Genomic DNA, 20,406 nt, shown 5'->3' on the forward strand with positions numbered 1-20,406 from the left:
ATAAGAATTACTCTTGGAGAATTTGTCATTTTCTTGCAAGAGGGAGGGAGAAAAACTGTAGATGGCATAGGCAAGGATCGAACCCCAGACCTTTGGCATGACAGTCCAACGCACTAACTATCTTGTCATGGGTACTACCATACCTATTTTAAAAAAAGGTGAAAGTTTTGGTTAACCCTCAATACCTCACGAACCAATAAATAATTAAATTAATTAAATTTTATATGTTTTTGGAAAAAAATCCAATTAACGGTTTTTCTTATAAATCAAAAAGAAAACTGAACAAAAATATTTTTTACCTCGAAAATGATTTTATCTCCAAAATAAGTTTCTGCGGCGAAGAATAACGGTTTTGACATCTGGTAAAATTTTGAGAAATATCGAATTGACAGTTTTCTTACAAAAAATAAAAACCTAAAAAATCATTACTAAAAGTTAGTAAACATTGATTTTCGACTGAAATATCTTTTCAAGACTTTGAAATATTGGCTTTAAACTAATTTTATCTCTTAAAAAATATTGTTTTTATCATTCGGTGTGATTATGAAAAAAAATTGAATTGACAAAAATCTAGAAAAAAATTAGCAACAGCTGGCAAAAATTGATTTTTGACTCAAATATCTTTTCAAAAATTAAAAACATTGGTTTCAAACTAGTTTTATCTTAAAAGAAATATTGTTGTCAACATTCGGTACTTGAGAAAAATCGAGTTGATAGTTTTCTTACAAAAAATGAAAACCTAACAAAAACAATACTAAGAATTTGTAAAAATTTGCTTTCGACTCAAATATGTATCTTTTTAAAAATTAAAAATATTGGCTTCACTTATTTTATTTCACAAAAAATATTGTTTTGACATTCAGTAATTTTTGTATAAAAATCCAACAGTCCGTTTTAAGAATAATTCAACTGACAACTTTTAAAACAAAACACGAAAACCTACAAATTTTTAAGTAAGATAAATTGACAGACGAAATGGGAAGTTATCAGTGGTGGTCGCCTGCCAGTCTATTTTTTTTCTCAATTTTAACACTTTTTTCAAATGTAAATGTTTTTAAAAGTTTACTTCAATATATCCCATATCCTAATCCCTAGCTTAACTAATTTACAATTTGTATGCTATGCTTTTTTTAAAGATTAAAAGTATTCATGTCTAATTTTTTGTCTATACTTTAGTTCTAATTTGATAAACTGTGCCAACTTTAGACAATTACTTCCGTTCAAGATCGATTTTATTTCGTTTTGCTTCAAAGTGTTTTGTTGCCAAAGTTGTCGACGTATCTTCTCCAGGATTGGACATCATGCAATGAAATGCGACGTTTACTCTTTATCCAGTATAGCATAAAGAGCAATACAGCTCCAATTATTTACGATGCGGTATAAAATTTAGGAACCACAGTTCTCCTCTTGCTCGGAAATTCATAGGTATTGTGTCTATTTTTAAGCTATAATAATTAAAGTAATTGTCTGCTCCTAGATCATACAGAAGATTTGAAAATGTCTCTCTAAAGAGTAAATTCCTTGCTTTTGTCCACATAATCATTTCTAAACTTAGAATCCAACCTTTTAAGTAGTTTTTTTTTTAATTAAGTAAATAGGCAAAGTAATGTTGAAACAACACACATTTCAGCTTATTTTATCCATTCTTTAAACCACGATGTTTAGATTTTAGACTGCAAATCTTATAGCTACTTTTTCAGTGTGGCTTAAAATAAGTTTAACATAAAGGTTCAAATGAAGTTTTAGTGATGAAAGATACAGTGGTGAGAGTCCAGTTTCAATAGGGAGCATGTAGTTTGAAGCTGTGTTTGGCAGCCAAAACTGACGTTTTAAGAGTACTCTAGAAGTTTTTCGGCAGTTTCAAAGTACTCGATATTTTCAGCTTAATGAGAGATCTCTGTTTCATTACACAATCTACCCTGGTAATGATGGTCCTCTTTCGGCGCATTCGAACTGTGTAATCTATACGCATAGATATGCCAGTATTTGCACTAATTTTTCTTTCCTCTATGCAAAATGTTCGCCGAGCTTTAGACTTATGCTCGTGTAAATATACTGCAGGCCCTCTTTCGGTTCTGCACTGCTTTCATTTTTGACATGGAAAATAATGTTTTTATGTCGTATTTGGAACTCGGAAATATCAAACATTCTTTAAGATTCTTAAGCTCAAATACCATTAATGGTTCAAGGTCTTGTTTCGTTGCAAGATTTCTGAACCTGTCCTCGAGCATCTTACTTAAATCTTCCAAAGATAGATCCCCAACAGAGCTCATGTTTATATTTTGATTTTAAAAGTTCCTCAAATTCGGGTAAAATTTCGAACAAATTAAGATATTTTGCTATCGGTTTATTACTTGTGACAACTTGACAACGCAAAAACACACACAAATTGGCACCTTAACTTATGGTTTCTTATTTGATCACAATTAACAATTACATAATAATTCTTCTAGAATATGATTATGGCTTTTTTTCAAATATATGTAGTAGGTATACAAGTAATTTCATTCCATTGTTGCTATAAGTCCAGTTTTATTTAGTATTTTATTTATATACATATGATTTAAGTTTTAAATCACATGAAAAACCAAATAAAGAGTTGTAGATGCTGTTTTTAGATAAAATAAAAGGAAACAAAGTCATATTAAGATAGATAGTATCATTGTTGCTTCAGTAAAAGGATGAAGAAGTAAAGAAGAACATTGATTTGATGTCAGTTCACTCTTTGTTCTTCTTATTTCTCTTCTGCGAAGAGAAAGGGATACTACTAAATATTTTTGTCTGTGCACGTGGTATTGATTTATAAACATTATACACTTTTTATTCGCATTTATTTTTCATGACGTTCTGAAAAATAAAAGTAGTAGGGTATATCCACCAATCATTTGTAAAATTTAATATTAAGATTGATTAATGGATGTCTGTGTTGATTTATATTGGTTTAGTAAGTGAAATGTCTTGTTTGTTTACCAAAATTATTTCTGACATCGACTTTTCCGTTTTGAGAATCTCTTTACATATATTGTAATGGTTTCGTTTTTAAAATTTAATTTAAAACGTGGAAACATTGTGATGATTAAATATCTACAAATCATCACATGACATTAAATGATAACATTGAATTGAGTTAATTAATAAATAAATTAGAACGATATGCAACAACGAATAAATTGTGTTATTTTTAAATTTTTAATAAATATAAATGGCGTCCAAATTGGAAAACAGTAATTATTTTGCTATATCGTCAGCATTCCAACAAAATTTCAAATATTATTTCAGGGCTTAAAGCTTGTAAATATTTAAACAAAAGGCTGAGTAAGACTAGTTAGGCTATTAAGTTTAAGGGGGAGGCTCGTCTTTTTATTAAATAATTGTTTTTCAAAGTCTAAGATTGACTAAATTGACCTAGAAAAAGAACTGAGATATTAAATGTTACTATATCTAAGAACTTGTTTATTTTCCACGCTCAATAAAAACAAATACTCAACTATTATTTTTCAAAAAAAGGTTAATCAAAGCTAATTCGATAGATCTTCATAGCAGGTCTCCCACAAGATTGTGGTAACTATACTTTCATCTTTTCACATGATTTCTCTATTTCTATCTCACATCAAACAATCCACCTTCACCGCACTAATTGCAAGCATTTAGTTCAAAACGAAGTTCTGAGTACTAGCTCTATCTACGTGAGGACTAATTAAAAAGGGATTATATACTAAGGATAAAGTGGAACCAAAGTGAGTATTCGTGGTCTCTAATATAAATGTTGGGATATATAGATAGAGATTGTCAAACAAAATGGTCACCTTGACGTCCTCTGTTTCGTTTAGAATCAAAATGCTTTTGAAAAGCTCAAGGAAAAATGTACGAATGTTGGAATTTCGTATGCGAACCGAATTGAGTAGATTTACATGTATCTGTTTCTATGTCCTTATATACATACATAGTAAGTTAACATCAAACTTTAGCTAATCTAACTTCCTGGACTCTTGGGACCAGTGTAGTGGTAAAATGAATGTTTGTACGTTACAAGGGTCATGTGGATGCGGACACAACCTTCGGAAGTTTTCTGGATATGTAGGAATACTTCGTTAAATCCCAAGTAAGCAGTCGTATTTTCACGTTTTCAACGGATATAAGTTTATATGTATATGTACTCGTGTGTAGGTACATACTTATACTACTTTAACAGCGAACTTGCAAAAAAAAGATGATATCAGAAAGCAACAACATGATAACGGAAGTATAGTGTGAAATGAAATAAACTTTCTAAACCCAAAACGAAAACAAAAAAATCTGCTTTGCAGAGGCAGGTGTCTTAGTAAGGTTTCAGCAGATTACAAACTCTTGTCCTTATTAAGGAAGCATGTTTCATTGGAGAACGTGTGCTTCGTGTTTCATACATCTTAAACAATAATAAGTATAGAGACGTCGAGTTCAAACGACTCTAAATTTAAGATTTAACTGACCCGAAACTATTGTTGATGTTTCACTATAGTTTTTTTTTCGTGATTGAGTTTAAATCATAAAACTTTTATAGCACGTACGCACTTGTTTAACGACCAAAGAGAAAAAATAAATGGAGATTTAGGGTGAGTTTAGTGTTTGGAATAAATTGACAGAGATTTCTGAAAAGCTGAGTTTAATACACACCGAAATTCAATACAGATATGCATTAAATTTGATTCAGATACTCCACACATTTCAGCATTTGGAATTCATGTTTATTTTTTATACAAATCAAGTAATAGCATTTTTAACTTTCCAAAGGAAGTTATTGTAATCGGTCCTATTTGTCGAATTGAACATTTTGACACTTCTCGTTTTAAAGTTTCAAACTAATTTTTTCATATAATAAACATTGTTTTCACCACTCCATAAAGTTTTGAGAAAAATCAAATTCACAATTTTTTTACAAAAAATAAAAACTTACAACAAAAACAATACTAAAAGTTGGTAAAAATAGGTTTCGACCCAAATATCTTTTAAAAATCTAAAAAATTGGCTTCAAACTTATTTTATCTCACAGGAAATTTTGTTTTCAACATTCCGTTTTTTATAAAAAAAATAAAATTTTCACCAAATAGTACGAAAAAATAGTATAGACGGTTGTCGATATCTCCTGAATGAAAGAAGATATTGACATTGTTACAGAAGAAATAAAAAATTCCAAAAAATGCTAATAAACCTGAAAAATGTTATTGGTTTTCGAATACAAATCTCGTTAGCCAAAATAGATTTCGAAATCAAGCTCTTTTATCATATCCAAAATATTGTTGGTAATTCTTAGTTTTTTTTAGAACAATGCAACTGACGACTTTTTAACAAAACTCAATAACCTAGAAAAATCTTTTAAGCAAGAGAAATCGACAGAATAGATGGGAAGTTATCAGTATAGGTCGCATCCCAGCCTCTTTTTGTAAGCTTGCATTGGGAGGACCTTAATCAGTCAACTTGAGTCCGGTAAAATAAAATATGCTTGAAGACATTTAAATCAGTTATTAGCCGTAGGTTTTTATTTTTGTATATCAGAAACTGTCCATTGGAAAATGTTAACTACAATGTTTTGTATATTCAATTTGAAAATTAATATTTATAAGTCATATAGTACCCGTGGCATGATGGTTAGTGCGATGGACTCCGAACGACGAGTATTTTGAAAGTGCACGCTTGAGCGGGTTCATTCCACCAGAGGCATTCCTCTTTTTAGACAAATGCGGTCTGATACAGGATAGATTGGCAGTTCCGTTAATCTACCACGTCAGACGAAGAACCGTGGATAGGTGACTCCTGTACAATCGGGACGTCATGGCACAAGGTGGAGCAGAGCTCCTTCGGTTCAGTAGGGCTGTGTTCGAACGGGACCGAACTGATAGGGTGAAGCAGGAGAACCAGTTTTGGTGGCTCCAATCGGCACTTGATAGTGGGTAGTCGGGATGGGGTTTTAAGCCTTGGCCGGCTTACATACTTGTTTAATAGTATTAGGGTTTAGTTTTAAGTAGAATAGGCATGGTGGCACGAAAAGAAATAGAAAAAAAAAAAATACAAAATATACAAAAAAAAAAACATTAAAATAAAAAAAAAAAAAAACATGGATTAAAAAAAAAAATAGACAACAAAATATGAAAAACAAAAATGTTAGATAGTTAGATTTGCTGCTGTGGTTGTTCTAGTTTTAAATAGTTTATAGGTAGAATAGGTAGTTTAAGTTAGTTTTAAGTTTTATTTAAGGACCTTATTTTAAGTAGTTTGTAAGTAAAAATAAATAAAAAAGGTTATTGATATTAGTTTTTTTCAAAATTTTCTAATAAAAACAAAACAAATAAAATTTAAATTGAAGTAAAATAGATCTTAAGGCCGAAAGGCATTAGTAATTAGTGTTATAGTTTAGCTTAGAGTGTCCGTATGGGACCATTAAGTTAGTTGTAAGTTATGGATAATTAGGCTAGTTTTATGAATTTTTGTCTAGCTTTAAGATAGGTTTAAGAATGAACTAATAAAAATGAATTTAAAAAAAAAAAAAAAAAAAAAAGTGCGATGGACTGTCATGGGAGATGTCTTGGGTTCGATCCCTACCTATGCCAACTAAAGTTTTTTCAAGGGTATTGCCTCTTGCGAGGAATTGACAAATACTCCAAAAGTAATTCTTGTCATGAAAAGTGCTTTCTCAAATTTGCCGTTCGGATTCGGCTTGAAACTGTAGGTCCCTTCCATCCCTGACAACAGTACTCGCACACAGGAATGGTTGAGAGTTGTCAGTCACTAGGCCCTAGTTCTCAAACGGACTGTTGCGCCACCCAATTTATTTATTTTTTTCTGGACCATCATTTTATAACATAAAGTCTATATAGTGTTAAATGTATTTGTAATTCCATTTTGTTTATATTAAATACTTAATAAAAATTATATTTATACTAATTTCAAGCATCAGTTAAATATGTTTTACCTACTGTAAGGCACCTCCTATGTATATCGATGTAAAACCGAAATTGTTTATTTTTTTATAGTTTCCTTTTATTTTGCGTTTGCCTGTAAAGCAAGAACGTTTGACGCAGCCATGTATTTTATTTTAATTGCCATTGAGTCATAGAAAAATTATAGGCTAGAGGTATATAAAATAAAAGTCCTGAACGTAACTTGCAAAAACGCAAATATCTACTATACACAGTTGTTAACTTATAGTCTGTTATATAGCTTCCAATTTCAAACAAACCTTTTTCGTTTCCTTAACTTTGATCATCTAGCAAACAAATTCATATACTCGTATATGTAACATATGAACACATATTTTAAAAACATATATAATATTTTTTCCTTTCTTGCTTAATTTCCTTTTTCCACATGTCACCCGTGATGTGCTTGCTTTCAACAAACACTGGCCAATGTCAACAAATTTTTTAATGGAATTTTCTCATCTTTACACATCAACGAATTATGACACTGCACGAAATATCAAAAATCACATTCGTCATTTATTTTGGGGGACATCCTGATACCGTCCGCCGTTGCTGCGCCGCATCGCATCGCGTCGGTTGGTCGTTTGTCCGGTCCTATGGTTGCGCATCGTTTATGTCACTGAATATGTGCTTGCTCTTGAACTCGTTCATGCACACCTGGATGACCACACTGACGTCCGTGATGTGTGCTTAATTTGACAACAAAAATGTGCCCGGGTGTGCGTTTACAAAATTTTTTGATACGGATATTCCATCGCTGACATTTTTGCACGCATTATTTTTCCTGCGGTATTTTCTATTATCGTTTGATATTTTCCTCACGTCCATTAATATGTGTGTCTAAACACACTCATTATCATTATCCGCTGAAACCGCTGCTGTTGTGCCACAATAAATTCTATGGCCAACAACAACGATATCGATTCGTAATTCATCGTCGCCGTCGCGTTGCGTCGTCGTCCGGGATTTCATTTCACTATAATACCTTCCTCATGTTCCACACCTTTTCAAATAACTCGACGGCATCGGACCGAAATCTTATTTGGGATATAATAAAATAACATGAACTCTCGGGTGTATATGTGATGTGGTACTTCATATCCGGTATATGCGGACGAACAGGTTATATGGTTTAAAGATACCATGCAATTAGATACAACTGAACGTCATATAATGGAAAATCGTGGGTCACGTCACACGTTGATTATACGTAAGGTACATCCTCAGGATTTCGGAAATTACTCTTGTGTAGCGGAAAATCAGTTGGGAAAATCGAGAAAAACTCTTCAACTAAGTGGAAAACCCAATGTTGCTGTATTCAATTCACCGCAAATCAGTCAATACAAGGATAGGTAAGTACATACGAGTATGTTTTGTATGTATACATTTTTAGTGATATTTATTAAGGTGTGTTTTTTTTTTTTGGAAAATGGTAGATAGATATTCTATCACCGGAAGTTTATTGCCTGATTTTTTCTCTTCTTAGAGAACAGACAAACATTTCAGCTGATAAGTTGAAAGTAATTTAGTAAAAATCAGCTAAAGAAAATAAATTTTCGCCAATATACGACGTAAAAGGTAAATCAGTATGTGTCTCACCGAGAAACTTTGGGGCCTTTAAGTTTGTATATATAATAAATAACTTCAAAAACTATCAAATCGAAATGTTAATAATAATATTGAAGATTTAATTAATTGGTTTTGTAGACTTAAATTTAAAAATAATCTTTAAGTTACACACATTTGTTTGAATCCAGTAAGCTAAGGTTTTTTCAAGCAAAAACAATTGAGTGACGTTCCGTTGTTTTGATTGATATTAGCTCTAGATCTCATTTCATTGATATTTTATATCAAAACAAAGTTCGTCATGTCATATATAATTCCATGTCGTATTTTTTGAATTATAAAAACAATTTCTATCAAAATTGTATAGAGGAGAAATAAAATGCACGACTAGATCGCAAGCACTTGCTCCTGTAACCAAAGAGTCTGTTTCAAAATAATACCTTTAATTTAAGATTAAAAAAACATAATATGTATGTATGCACCTGCTATGGCGACCCTAAAGTTTGAATACTCACTCTGTGGGTTGATCTATCCAATGCTAAAAAGCAGGATCATCAACTCTAAGACGGGGGATTTTTGTAGAAAAAGGTGTGTCGTAGAGGCACTCCGCAAGGTGGGGTTCTGTCCCCTCTCCTGTGGAACATAGTGGTTAACGAACTACTAATATCCCTTGGGAGGGAAGGCTACAGAGTGGTTGCGTATGCCGATGATGTTGCTATAGCCATCACAGGAGAACATCCTAATACACTGAGAGACATCCTCCAAAACGCACTCAATATGCTTACTAGATGGGCTGATCACTGTGGACTTAGTAGTAATCCTCAAAAAAAAGACCTCATCCTTTTTACATGGAAATACAAGACCTCAGTAATTTAACCTCCTTCAATAAAAGGTGTACCCATTATTTTTACCAATAAATCTTATCTTGGTCTGATATTGGAAAATAATTGGGCGCTCTTATCATTTTGAACCTCTTTGGTTCTAAACCAAAGTACATAGACTACAATATTCAAAAACCGCGTCATACCTATACCGATAGCTACATGTAAACTTCTGCTAAAAGAAACAGCTTTTACGAAAGCAAACTCTAGGTGGCACAATTTACCAACATGTGCAGCCACAAAAATCATATGGCCTTCACTGGACCTAAAGCGCTCTAAAGAATTGTTATCTCAAAGCAGACTTTATATAAGCTCCCTAATAGGTGTCCTTACGGGACACTGTCTTATAGGCAGACACGCAATAAGACTTGTTGTAGCCTCAAATGACTTCTGCAGGAGCTGTATGGACGAGGAAGAAGAGGAAACAATCTCCCACCTCCTCTGCACTTGCCCTGCTCTTTCAGTAAGACGCAAACTTCATCTTTGAGAATACTCTTTTGATAATCCCAGTGAACTAGCTAACATACACAGTGGGCCTTTTCTTTTGGACTAAGTTTGTGGATTATGAATCCGCAGCCACTTTGACCTAAGCTAACATAACCTATGTACCTGCAAAAGAATTTTCCTTTAAAAATTAAAACGCCATTTGATTTCTCACAAATAAGTTAGTTTTTCAGAATTTTTGTTTTGAAAATTGTTAGAACGTTTTTTTTTTTAATCAATATTATATGAACGTATTATTAATTTGTATATAGAATTTAGGAAAAAATGATTTAAGTAATAATTTGAAAGTAAAATACTGAGAAACCTTTCAAAGCAAATTGAAAAGACCAGGTACCTTTTGCCCAAATAAAATTAAGACGTCTAAACTTTCGCTTAGAAGTATGTTTGTAAAAAAGAGATTAGTAAAAATAATTATTGATAATTATATTTTATCATATTAGTATTTTGTTGGTAAGAATTATTAAATTGTTAAATATATAAAATAAAATAAATAAATGAATTAATTAATAAATACAAAAATAATTAAATAAATTAACACAAAAATTAGTAAAATAAGTATGAAGCACCAATACAAAAATTATTGACATATGAAAAATGAATTAACAATTTAACGAGTAATATTTAAACAAAGGAATAATTCAAACTAACGAAAACATATCGGAAAATGTTTAAAGAATCAATTGATTAATAAGCGGTTTTTCTGAGGTTTCGCAATTTAGCAAGAAGGTGATAGTGAGTTTATTGATTCTTAAAAAAAATAAATTCAACATTTGCCTTCTGATGTAAGTCCACGGTGAAATGATATTGTGGAAGGTTAAGCTTGTTTTGTGATACTTTCAGTTTTTTTAAGACGACCTTTTGCACATTTCCCCCACACTTGGGGATTTAAAGATTTTATATTTGACTTTCGTAAAAATAACTTTGAACGGCTTTCGAGATAAAAATGGTGACTTCAACTATTATTTAGACTGTATGAAAACTTGTGCATAAACAAAATTATTGAAACTGATCTGTAAGTTTTCCAAACATCTTAAGTTATCATATTTACTCATAGTTTAAAAAAAATATATATATATAAATTTGATTGGAAACGAACATCCTAATATTTATGTGAAAAGTGTTTATTGTACATTATAGATAAATCCTGTACACAAAAACTTAAGTGCACACTCCTGTGTCCTTACACCTTTGAACATATGAATGTACGTCGATAATGAATAGAATAATTTTCTTCCAATTTTCTACAAGAAATATTATAGTATAAAGTTCAAAATTAAATGACAAATTACTGTGTGCTTCACACACGTCAATTATTATACTTCTTCAGCTTCTATTTTAAGTCCTGTCATGAAAATCAATTTTTATTTGAGTTGAAATAACAATCAGACATGGATATCATTTTCAGTTACTTTTTTAATTTAACCTTTTCTTTTTGATGTCTCAAACGTATATATGTATATACTGAAAGTTCTTTCCAACTTTCCTAGAAGGAGAATGGACATTATATCAGTTCTTACATATCTAATACACACTCGTGTGTTGGTAATTGGTTGGACGAGGTCACACTCGTTTTATAACATTTTCCTGATAAAGGTTAACATACGACCAACGAACAGCTTTATCTTACCCTCATAAAATAAACCAGTCTAGCAGGGCCGTGTTCATTACTGAATTCCAGAAGGCTTGATTACAAAGTTTCCCAATTAAGTGTACAAATCTTTAAGCTTTAAATGAAGCGATTGATAATAATGTACTTGTTTTGTGTTTGTACTAAATTGTATCCACTAAATAAATTCCAACAGTTAACTTAATCAAAATGAAATGTATGGTTTTTGTTGTGGGACTCACCTACCCCAAAATAAACAACCCGGCCATTCCTCGAAATTCGATGCGGTTGCAGTTTTGTTTGTATTTAATTTCTGTTTAAGTAAGTCTGAGCGTGCGATTGAATGAAACTATTGGCTGAATAACTAAATAAAGCTAGGAATAAATAAAAATTAGAATGAAATGAGATAGTTCTAGTTTATTTAATAATTAATTTAATTTAATAATAACAATTATAACAATAACTATTCAAACGTCATTGTGACTTTTTAACTCAGGCATGGTCTGAAATATGATATATATAATATTTTAAACAACTTAAAAACATATATTTAAATACTTAAATTTAAATTGAAATTAAATAATCTGATTAAACGCTTAATCTAACAAATAATTCTGTTATACAAAAAATAAACGTTCAAAAAGTTTTGAACTCTGAAATTCAAACTCTTTGGTTAGGGTAGGTTATTTATTTAAGGTTAAGGTGTTGCTGTCCGTGAAACACTTTAGCCAGTTTAATGGCACATTGTGATACCGCACGAATTTTGAGGCTTATTTCTAAGCTCAATGAAACCAATTTGAATAAACGGTAAAGACTGATTATGTGAATAGGATTGAGGTCGTTTAGACCGTTAAATAAAGGGGGAGTTTTTAAAAGCTATAGGAAATTTTTTCCAAAAAAAAACACATACAATTCAGAAAAATGCATTAAATCTTTAATTGAAACGATAGTACGGTCCGTATAATTTAATGTTTGAGGATTATTTATTATTATGGATATCATCTCACCATTCACAGTTACGTTACGATTTACATCGTCTTTGAAAAGGTACGGTCTAATCATGCCACCATCTCATAAGCAGCACAACTTTTTCTGGATGGATTGGTAGCGAAACGCGAAACGTGCATAAGCTGTTAAAACAATGTTGCCAAAAAGATAGCTAAAAAATCACCCTTTATAAAATAATTCTATGAGGTAACTTGCATTTCTGAGCTAGAGCAGGGCATCTATAGACAAAGTGAAGAACGATTTTCTCCTCTCCAGAAAGAGCTGGATGGTATAGAAATCTGAAAGTTTCTGTCGAATTGCAGTTGAGGTATGGTGTAGTCTGTCAGCTTTGGAATTGATTCTAAATACTTAAGAATAACGAAGTGGCCAATGTTGTTGTAAGCCCACTGCAATAAAGGTTTGAGACAAAGCTTGCTGCAATTTGTTTGCTAAATATATCAAGAAGCGTCAGGTAGAGTAGGGTATTAAGGGCTGCTGATAGGGTCGTGTAAAGCGATCCGCTTATACATAGGCAAGCTGAAAGTTGTACTTTATTTAGTTTGTCGCGGTTTATTCTTTTTTAAAGCAACCCACCATACAGCCAAACCGTACATGAAAATCAAGCTGATTACCGATATTAATAACCAATGCGTAATTCGGGGTTGTAAGCCCCATTTATTACCAATAGCTTTTTTCTAAGAAAAGAGAGCTACAGTAGTTTTCTTGACTCTTACTTGTAGTTTGCGTATACAATTTAATTTTTTGTTTAAAATAAGACTTGAAAACTTTGATAGAATACTTTTAATAAAGGGATAGAATACTTTTATATTTGAAGTATTAGTTTTATAACACTTCTATGATATTCCATTATATGAATATGAATGAAATTTGAGGAGGCTATTACAAAAATTTCATTCAACTTTTGATGCAGTTCCACTCTACTTAACAAGCCAAATAAGCCCTTATATTTTACCTCATTTCTAAGAGCCAAAAATTTAACGAAAAGTAATTTTAGTTTCCACTTAATCAAGCATCCTTAAAAAACTAAATAAGTAGTTACTCACTGTGTGAAATATAAAAGATTACATTCTGCACTCAATGCTTAGCATAAAAGCCATTGCAAGACCGCCAGCATAACGTTCTTTTGAGTTACATGTACCTACATGCTGTCTAATGTCCGCTGTCTATCCATCAGTGACTTAGTAATTATATAAAAAGTCATAGTTGAGAAAATTAAATTTCTCTTGTAGCACGAAGAACAGTATGGTCAACAACCCTATTAAGTATTTGAGAGACGGGAAACTATTCCTTGCATACACCGAGTACAACAATAGCTATAAGGAATATCATACCCTCTATCGACCCACTACCATTAAACCGTATGCCAATGACACAAATGGGTTGCTTTGTAGCCCCAACCCGGTTGATCCATGTCAATGTCTTACCAGAAGAGCGCAAATAACTTTCAAATAAACTTTCATTATATTTTTTTACGAGAACCAAGCGAAGTGCTACGCTAGACCAATTCCTTTCACAAAGTACGAGTATAGTGGCAGTACAAGGTGAATTCTTAAAGCAACGCTAACATTGGTGGACAAATTCAGTTTTGAAATCGACCAATCTTCTTCTCTCACAGAAGTTTGTCCCATTTCTGAACTTGTTAAAAAATTCAATGTTTGTCCATAAATATAAGTTAGAAGATTTTGAAAACTAATTACTGTAATACAATTAAAAATTAGTTTAAACAAAAATTTAATAAAAAGCGTTGAAGTAAGGTAAGGTTCAAACTATCGATATCTTTCTTAACTGGCGAAATTCACCTAATATCCTATTAGTAACTTTCTTATAAAGCTATATCACAATCTTTTTCGCTCTAAAGATGGTTTTGTTCGTAGCAATGATGATTCTGCTTATAAAGATTTCTTTTCCTTTCTACAGATACAATATATCGTGGACGGTCGACTCGTATTCTCCGGTTGAAGAATTTAAGTTGTCCTTCCGAAGGTTACCACAAGGACACGAGGTCGTTGCAGATAATACCATTGAACAATCGAACAGCATGTTGCAAGTATACAATGGAGGCAGTGGCAGCAGTGGGAATGCTGGAAGGTTCGGTATTGGACTCGACATTGGCAATGGTGGTCATAATCATAGAATCACAAGTGGATATGGCATTCATTGGAGCAGAAACGATTGGAGGGATGTTGTTTTGCCGGCAATGCCATTGTCACATCATTACACCCAGGGAATGAGCTACATGATTCGTGGTCTCGAACCCGATCAGCATTACGAGGCAACAGTACAAGCGAGGTAGGTGGGAACATGAAAAATTGTATGTATATATGTATATCCTTTTTTTCCTTTGATTTACAGAACACTAAAATGTGTCCTAAGGGAAAGTATATTCTTTGTTTGTACAAAAGATAGTTTGGGTTGTGGGTTCGCTTGAATTTATGGGAGAATTTAATGCCTCAAGGAGTTCTTTTGAAGGACTACACAACAGGACCGCAACACGAAGCAAAAAGTTTATGAAGTATTGCAAAGTAGATAGATACACAACTCAGCTCAATGTTGTTGTTGTAATTGAAGAGAAAGTTTTCCAATTTAAACAATTGTTTTCTGAATTGTGGGTGGGATAAAAACTCTACCTTTCTTTTGTTGAATGTTTACTTGGAACAATTGTTGATTGCTGTTTTGGGATAGCAAAAAGGCGAGAAGTTTTTTCTGAATGGACGAGGAAACTATTTTCAAGTAGGTTTTACACAGCTTGTCGATTGGAAAAGGCGTTTTGTTTTCCCCTTGAGCAAATAAACTGTACAAAATTTTACAAAACGAGGTTTCTAATAAACATCAATTTGGTGTAAGTAAAATGAAATATTGGAAAATTATATTGGGAATATTAAATCTATACGTACACAAAAGCATTAGGTACAAATTTAGCTATAATTTGTAGGAAACAAACAATTTTAAAATAGCCTCAAAAATTTTACGAATATTTACATCTGTAGGGCAGATTAACCCAGCTATGATCGAAATGTGTGCAGAAAAGGAAATTTAAATCTCAAATTAAAATTCACATTCAAATTACACAGTTAACTAAGACTCTAATGTTTAAGTATCGGACAAATATGGCTTAGTATTCATTTAGACTGTCATGTACTGTACATTTAAATATACACTCCGCTTCAACTGAACACTCACACTAATTTTTGAAAATACCCTTTAATTTGTTTCCAATAATTGATGAGTATTGTGACATCTGTTGGTGATAACTACACCTTTAAGATGTTATAAAAGGAATTATCCAAAATGAACCATTAGTTTTTCTTTCGACCACTTCCAAATTTTTCTATACTACAAAAAATAAAATGTTTTATTGAGTTAAAATTGTTATCAGGTTGGATTTTTAGTTGGTACTTCCACCTTTGCTCTTTATCATTTTGTAGATTTATTCCGGTATGAATTCAGCACATTTTTAATACAGTTCGACGATATCTTGCTAAACGCTTATATAATTGCATACAAAATTCTTTGTTCTTAAACTGACGACCACCTTTTTAAGTGCCGGTACTAACTATCCTCAAGTGTATTTTAGATGAGTGCGGCATGAATTTTAGGAAGTGGAAATTTTGCTCCTCTGTCAAAACTTTTATTAAGGGCACAAAGTGAAAAGGCGCGTTGTCATGTTGGTAGTCCAGATTTATCGTTCAAAAAATGTTAGATTATTTAGGAAAATTTCTTTCCAAGATATCCTTATACCCAGCTGCAGTAATTTTTGATATAAACACCTCAACCATGTTTTATAATAACTGACAGCTTTCAATATCAGAACACCTCCTTCACAGTTTTGATGAATCTTTGAACATATCGTAAAATAAAAGGTTGACCCATCAGGACTTAAGTTTGATTTGTTAAGATTCCTCGAAATTTTAACTCCAAAAATTTTGTGGGACTTTTGTTTCAGATCCGATACACTCCTTAAAATTGCTCGTCTTCAAGCTGCTGTTTTGTCAGTACTTTTACCGCTCTTAGATCAGAAATCGAATTTCATTTAAAATACTAAAATTGTTGATTTAAACTATCCAGTACTTGAAAACGCTCATAACCAACTGTTAAATTTTCTTTGTTCCTATTTAGTTGACTCAAAATAGAAACTTCTTCCTTCAGTATGAAATACTTACAAGTGGGCGAAAATAAGACTCCCAGAAGATAGCATCGACAGATGTCACAAAAACCCTCAATATTTGAAAAACTGTTAAACGCCTTTTCAAAAATGTTTGTGCCTATTCAGTGTTTTTAAACTACGAATCAATACCAAAATATTAATACTATTGTTTCTGTCTAACATTCATTGACAAGCAAGAAACGTTAAAATTTTGTTATAAGAAACATTACTTTTTTATTCATCTTGACATTATTATGTTTCTAAAAATATTTGCATAACCAATAAAACTCGAGTATACAAAATAATTAATTAAAATATTTATTTTTGAGTGGGTTTTGTTGAATTGTTCTATTCTTTATACTGAAAGCAGGTAAATGTAATATGCTTATAAATTATATTTTAGTTGTCCTTCATTATAAAACAAAAATAATAAGAATGAAAGGGGTTGGTGAGGAAAAGATTGTATTGGACTCAGTTGAATACACAATGATTTTCTTGTTTTCTTGATTTTACCTTTTTTGCTGAGCCTTTGAAATTCAACTAAAATTATAATAAACCTTTCTTATTTGTGTAATCTTTATCTGCTTGAAGCTTGGAACAACTTCCGACACTCTTTTTCTGCCAATTTACTTTATAGTTTAATTGGGTTATTTTAAGCAGAAAACAGAAAAAGGATGCTCGTTTGTCGTTTATCTATTATCTTTTCGACACCAGTCATTTGTCGCTTTTTGAAATTTTCAATTAAGTCTTCTGGCACAAAGAGTAATCAATGGTTGGGCTAATTTTCGGAACTCACTTTCAATGAATAAGTGAATTTAATCCAGAAACGGAAACGCGCACATTGTCCTTTCTGAATGAATATATATATATATATCATTATCTTTGATATTGTTGGTTGATGTCCTAGTTTGGTATCTATACTTAGATAGGTATTGGATTTCATATTACATGAGCACGTCTGTTCAATAGGATTCACCTTAACAATACTTTTCTATATAAAATCAGCTTTTAGATACTTAAAGAATATACTTTTTGTTAATCGGATTTTTTTTCACAGGAATCGTTACGGATGGAGTGATGTAACACATAGTTTTCTATTTTCAACATCATCAAACGGTTAGTATAATGATCCTTTATATGTTTCTTTGGATATAAATATAAACTTTTAATTTGAAAAAAAAATGCATTTAAATTAAATATTTAATAATCAAAGAATTTTACGTGAGATTTGATTTCAGTTGAATGAAAATAAACTTTGCTAGCTATTCAAAAGAAATATTATTTCCGCTGAAGAAAATTACACCGTATGTTGCACAATTTTAGCAAAAAGCCTTTGTGATAAATTAAAAATCCATTGATTTATAGTAAAAAAATACTTTTTTTTAAGAAATAATTAATATTAAAATAAAACCTCTTATTGGAAAGGTAGATAGGATATTTAAGCTTAACGAAAACCATAATTTGTATCAATATTCTAGTGATTTTGTAGTACCCGTGGCATGATGGTTCGTGCATTGGACTATCATGCAAGTGGTCTTGGGTTCAATTCCAGCCTGTGTCACCTTAATTTAAAAAAAAAAAATTTTCGCGGATACTGCCTCTTGCGAGGTATGACAAATCCTTCAAGAGTAATTCTTGTCATGAAAAAGTGCTTTCTCAAAACTAGCCGTTCAGATTCGGCCTAAAAATTGTAGGTCCCTTCCATTCCTGCCAACAGTACTCGCACACAGGAATGGTTGAGAGTTGTAAGTCACTAGACCCTGGTTCACAACGGACTGTTGCGCCACCCAATTTATTTATTTATTTTATTCTAGTGATTTAATTTTGTTTGTATTTGTTTGACTGTCAACTGAATTCCTTAATGCAATTTACTGACTATTATAAATTTTTAAAATATTGTTGTCAATATCTTCTTGTTCTTAAGTCTTTTACTTGTACACATTTTAAAAATTATAAAAAATAGTACTTTTTTATTTATAATAAAAGGGCTCTCAAGGGTTTATTAATACCCTTACAATGTTTAAAATTTATACATAATACATGCTTTAGAAAAAATACGAAAGGATTAAAGAGGTGATACCTGCGCACATTGGTCTTAAAGTTTTTTGGTATTAACATAATAGAGAAAAACAGAGTTGGGTAAAGGATTTCATATTCTCGATGTGCGGTTAAAATAATCTGTATTCTTGATGGTACGTTCGAAATTGAGCTCAAGGTTAAACTGTTGTGCATTCCTAGAAGTACGAGTATTACGACTCAATTGTTTAAAGGGGAGAATGTCGGTAGAACAACGAAAGGCATTAAGCATAGCAGCGATGTCCGAGGACCGTAATTGTTTCGCTAATAGTTCTATCGCTTATCATTGTCAAAGCTCTTTTTTGGATCATATCCAAAGTACTTAAACTTGTTTTAGGGGTACTTGCCCAAATATTTGATCTATATTCAAGTTTTGGACGAATGAAGGCATTGTAAATTACAGCCGGATCAAAAGGGGTGAACAATTTCCCAATTGCCCCTTGGAGGAATCCTTATTAATAGTGTTTTTTACAATAATTTCGAATATGAAATGCCAAAGTTCTATTTATACTAAAGTGGTTCCATACCAATGTATTTTTAGAAGTCTTATATCGATTACTGGTTAAGAATTGTTTTTAAATTTTGATCCTATTTTTTTTTAATTTCAATTGCCTTACTTTTTTTTTATTCACTATGGGTGTGAAGTTAACAAAAGAGTACATTAAAATTTAATTTTAGCTCATCTAACCCAGAACTTTTTCAAATAAGAAAGAGTTAAAAATAATCTGTGCGTCACCATGCAATTTTTTCTCGTTAATTTATGGATTCTTTATTTTAAGAACATGTAAGCATCTTTATCATCTTCATGAACGAAAAACTAATGTATAATACATCTAAGGGCATGTATATATAAATATTATGTGACCTCCATAAATGCAATTGAAAAACATTTCTTTTTTCATTCAAACCATTCGAGATGATTTTATCTCACTGCTCGGTTCATAGATTTTATTCTAAAGAGTCCAATTCCGTGCTAAGAAAATCAAACTTCACCTTTAAGATGAATATAGCATCTTGAAGAGTGGGTGAAGTTGTACTGTACACTATCTATATACATAGGTACATACCTATCATTGCAACAAGAATGAATGGGAAAATCGACCTTAAGAAATTTTATTAGAAAATTGAAAATATTCCTGCAGCTATGAGTGAACCAACACCAAGGTTGTGAGAACTTTAACATTTGTGCGCGCAATGGGTTTGCATTTCTATCCTCATAACCATACCCGTGCCCTATCTTGATACTATGGCCTAATGAAAGCAGGTCATCGGGGTGGCTATGAAGTCATGTCGATGCCCGGACGATACCTTGCATCTTGGATGGATGTCCTGCCATAGAAAGTTCCTTTTTCTATGTCATCATCTTATCTATTTTCCTCTGGTACTGCATTTTTCAAAAAAAAAAGGATGTAAAAAGTTGGAACATAAAAAAAAGAAACTATATGAAAAGCACAACCATGATGGATGAAATAGCAATTTACAGCTAAGGTGAGGATGTGAATGATGATGTCAGTCCTTTCTCCTGTTATACTAGAACAACGCATAATAGTCCAAAGTATTTTCTGTGCACGTTCATGATGTGTAAGGACTGACCTTAATATCTTGACGATTTATCAGATCCTCAACACTAAAGAAGTTCTAATGGCTGGGCGTTTATTATGAAAT

At 31.9% G+C, this 20,406-nt stretch overlaps 1 protein-coding gene across 2 annotated transcripts in view; it reads left to right on the plus strand.

The window, feature by feature from the left end:
* The window catches only part of LOC129953652 (hemicentin-1), a 403,952-nt gene that overhangs the window by 356,664 nt on the left and 26,882 nt on the right, over positions 1-20,406 (plus strand). For both annotated transcript variants that reach the window (XM_056066975.1, XM_056066976.1), the window contains exons 9-11: positions 8,079-8,308; positions 14,439-14,810; positions 17,723-17,781. In XM_056066975.1, the coding sequence (XP_055922950.1) occupies positions 8,079-8,308; positions 14,439-14,810; positions 17,723-17,781 (661 nt within the window). The remainder of the gene's footprint in view (positions 1-8,078; positions 8,309-14,438; positions 14,811-17,722; positions 17,782-20,406) is intronic.

This window comes from Eupeodes corollae, chromosome 1 (assembly GCF_945859685.1).
Source record: "Eupeodes corollae chromosome 1, idEupCoro1.1, whole genome shotgun sequence".
NCBI classification, from domain to species: domain Eukaryota; kingdom Metazoa; phylum Arthropoda; class Insecta; order Diptera; family Syrphidae; genus Eupeodes; species Eupeodes corollae.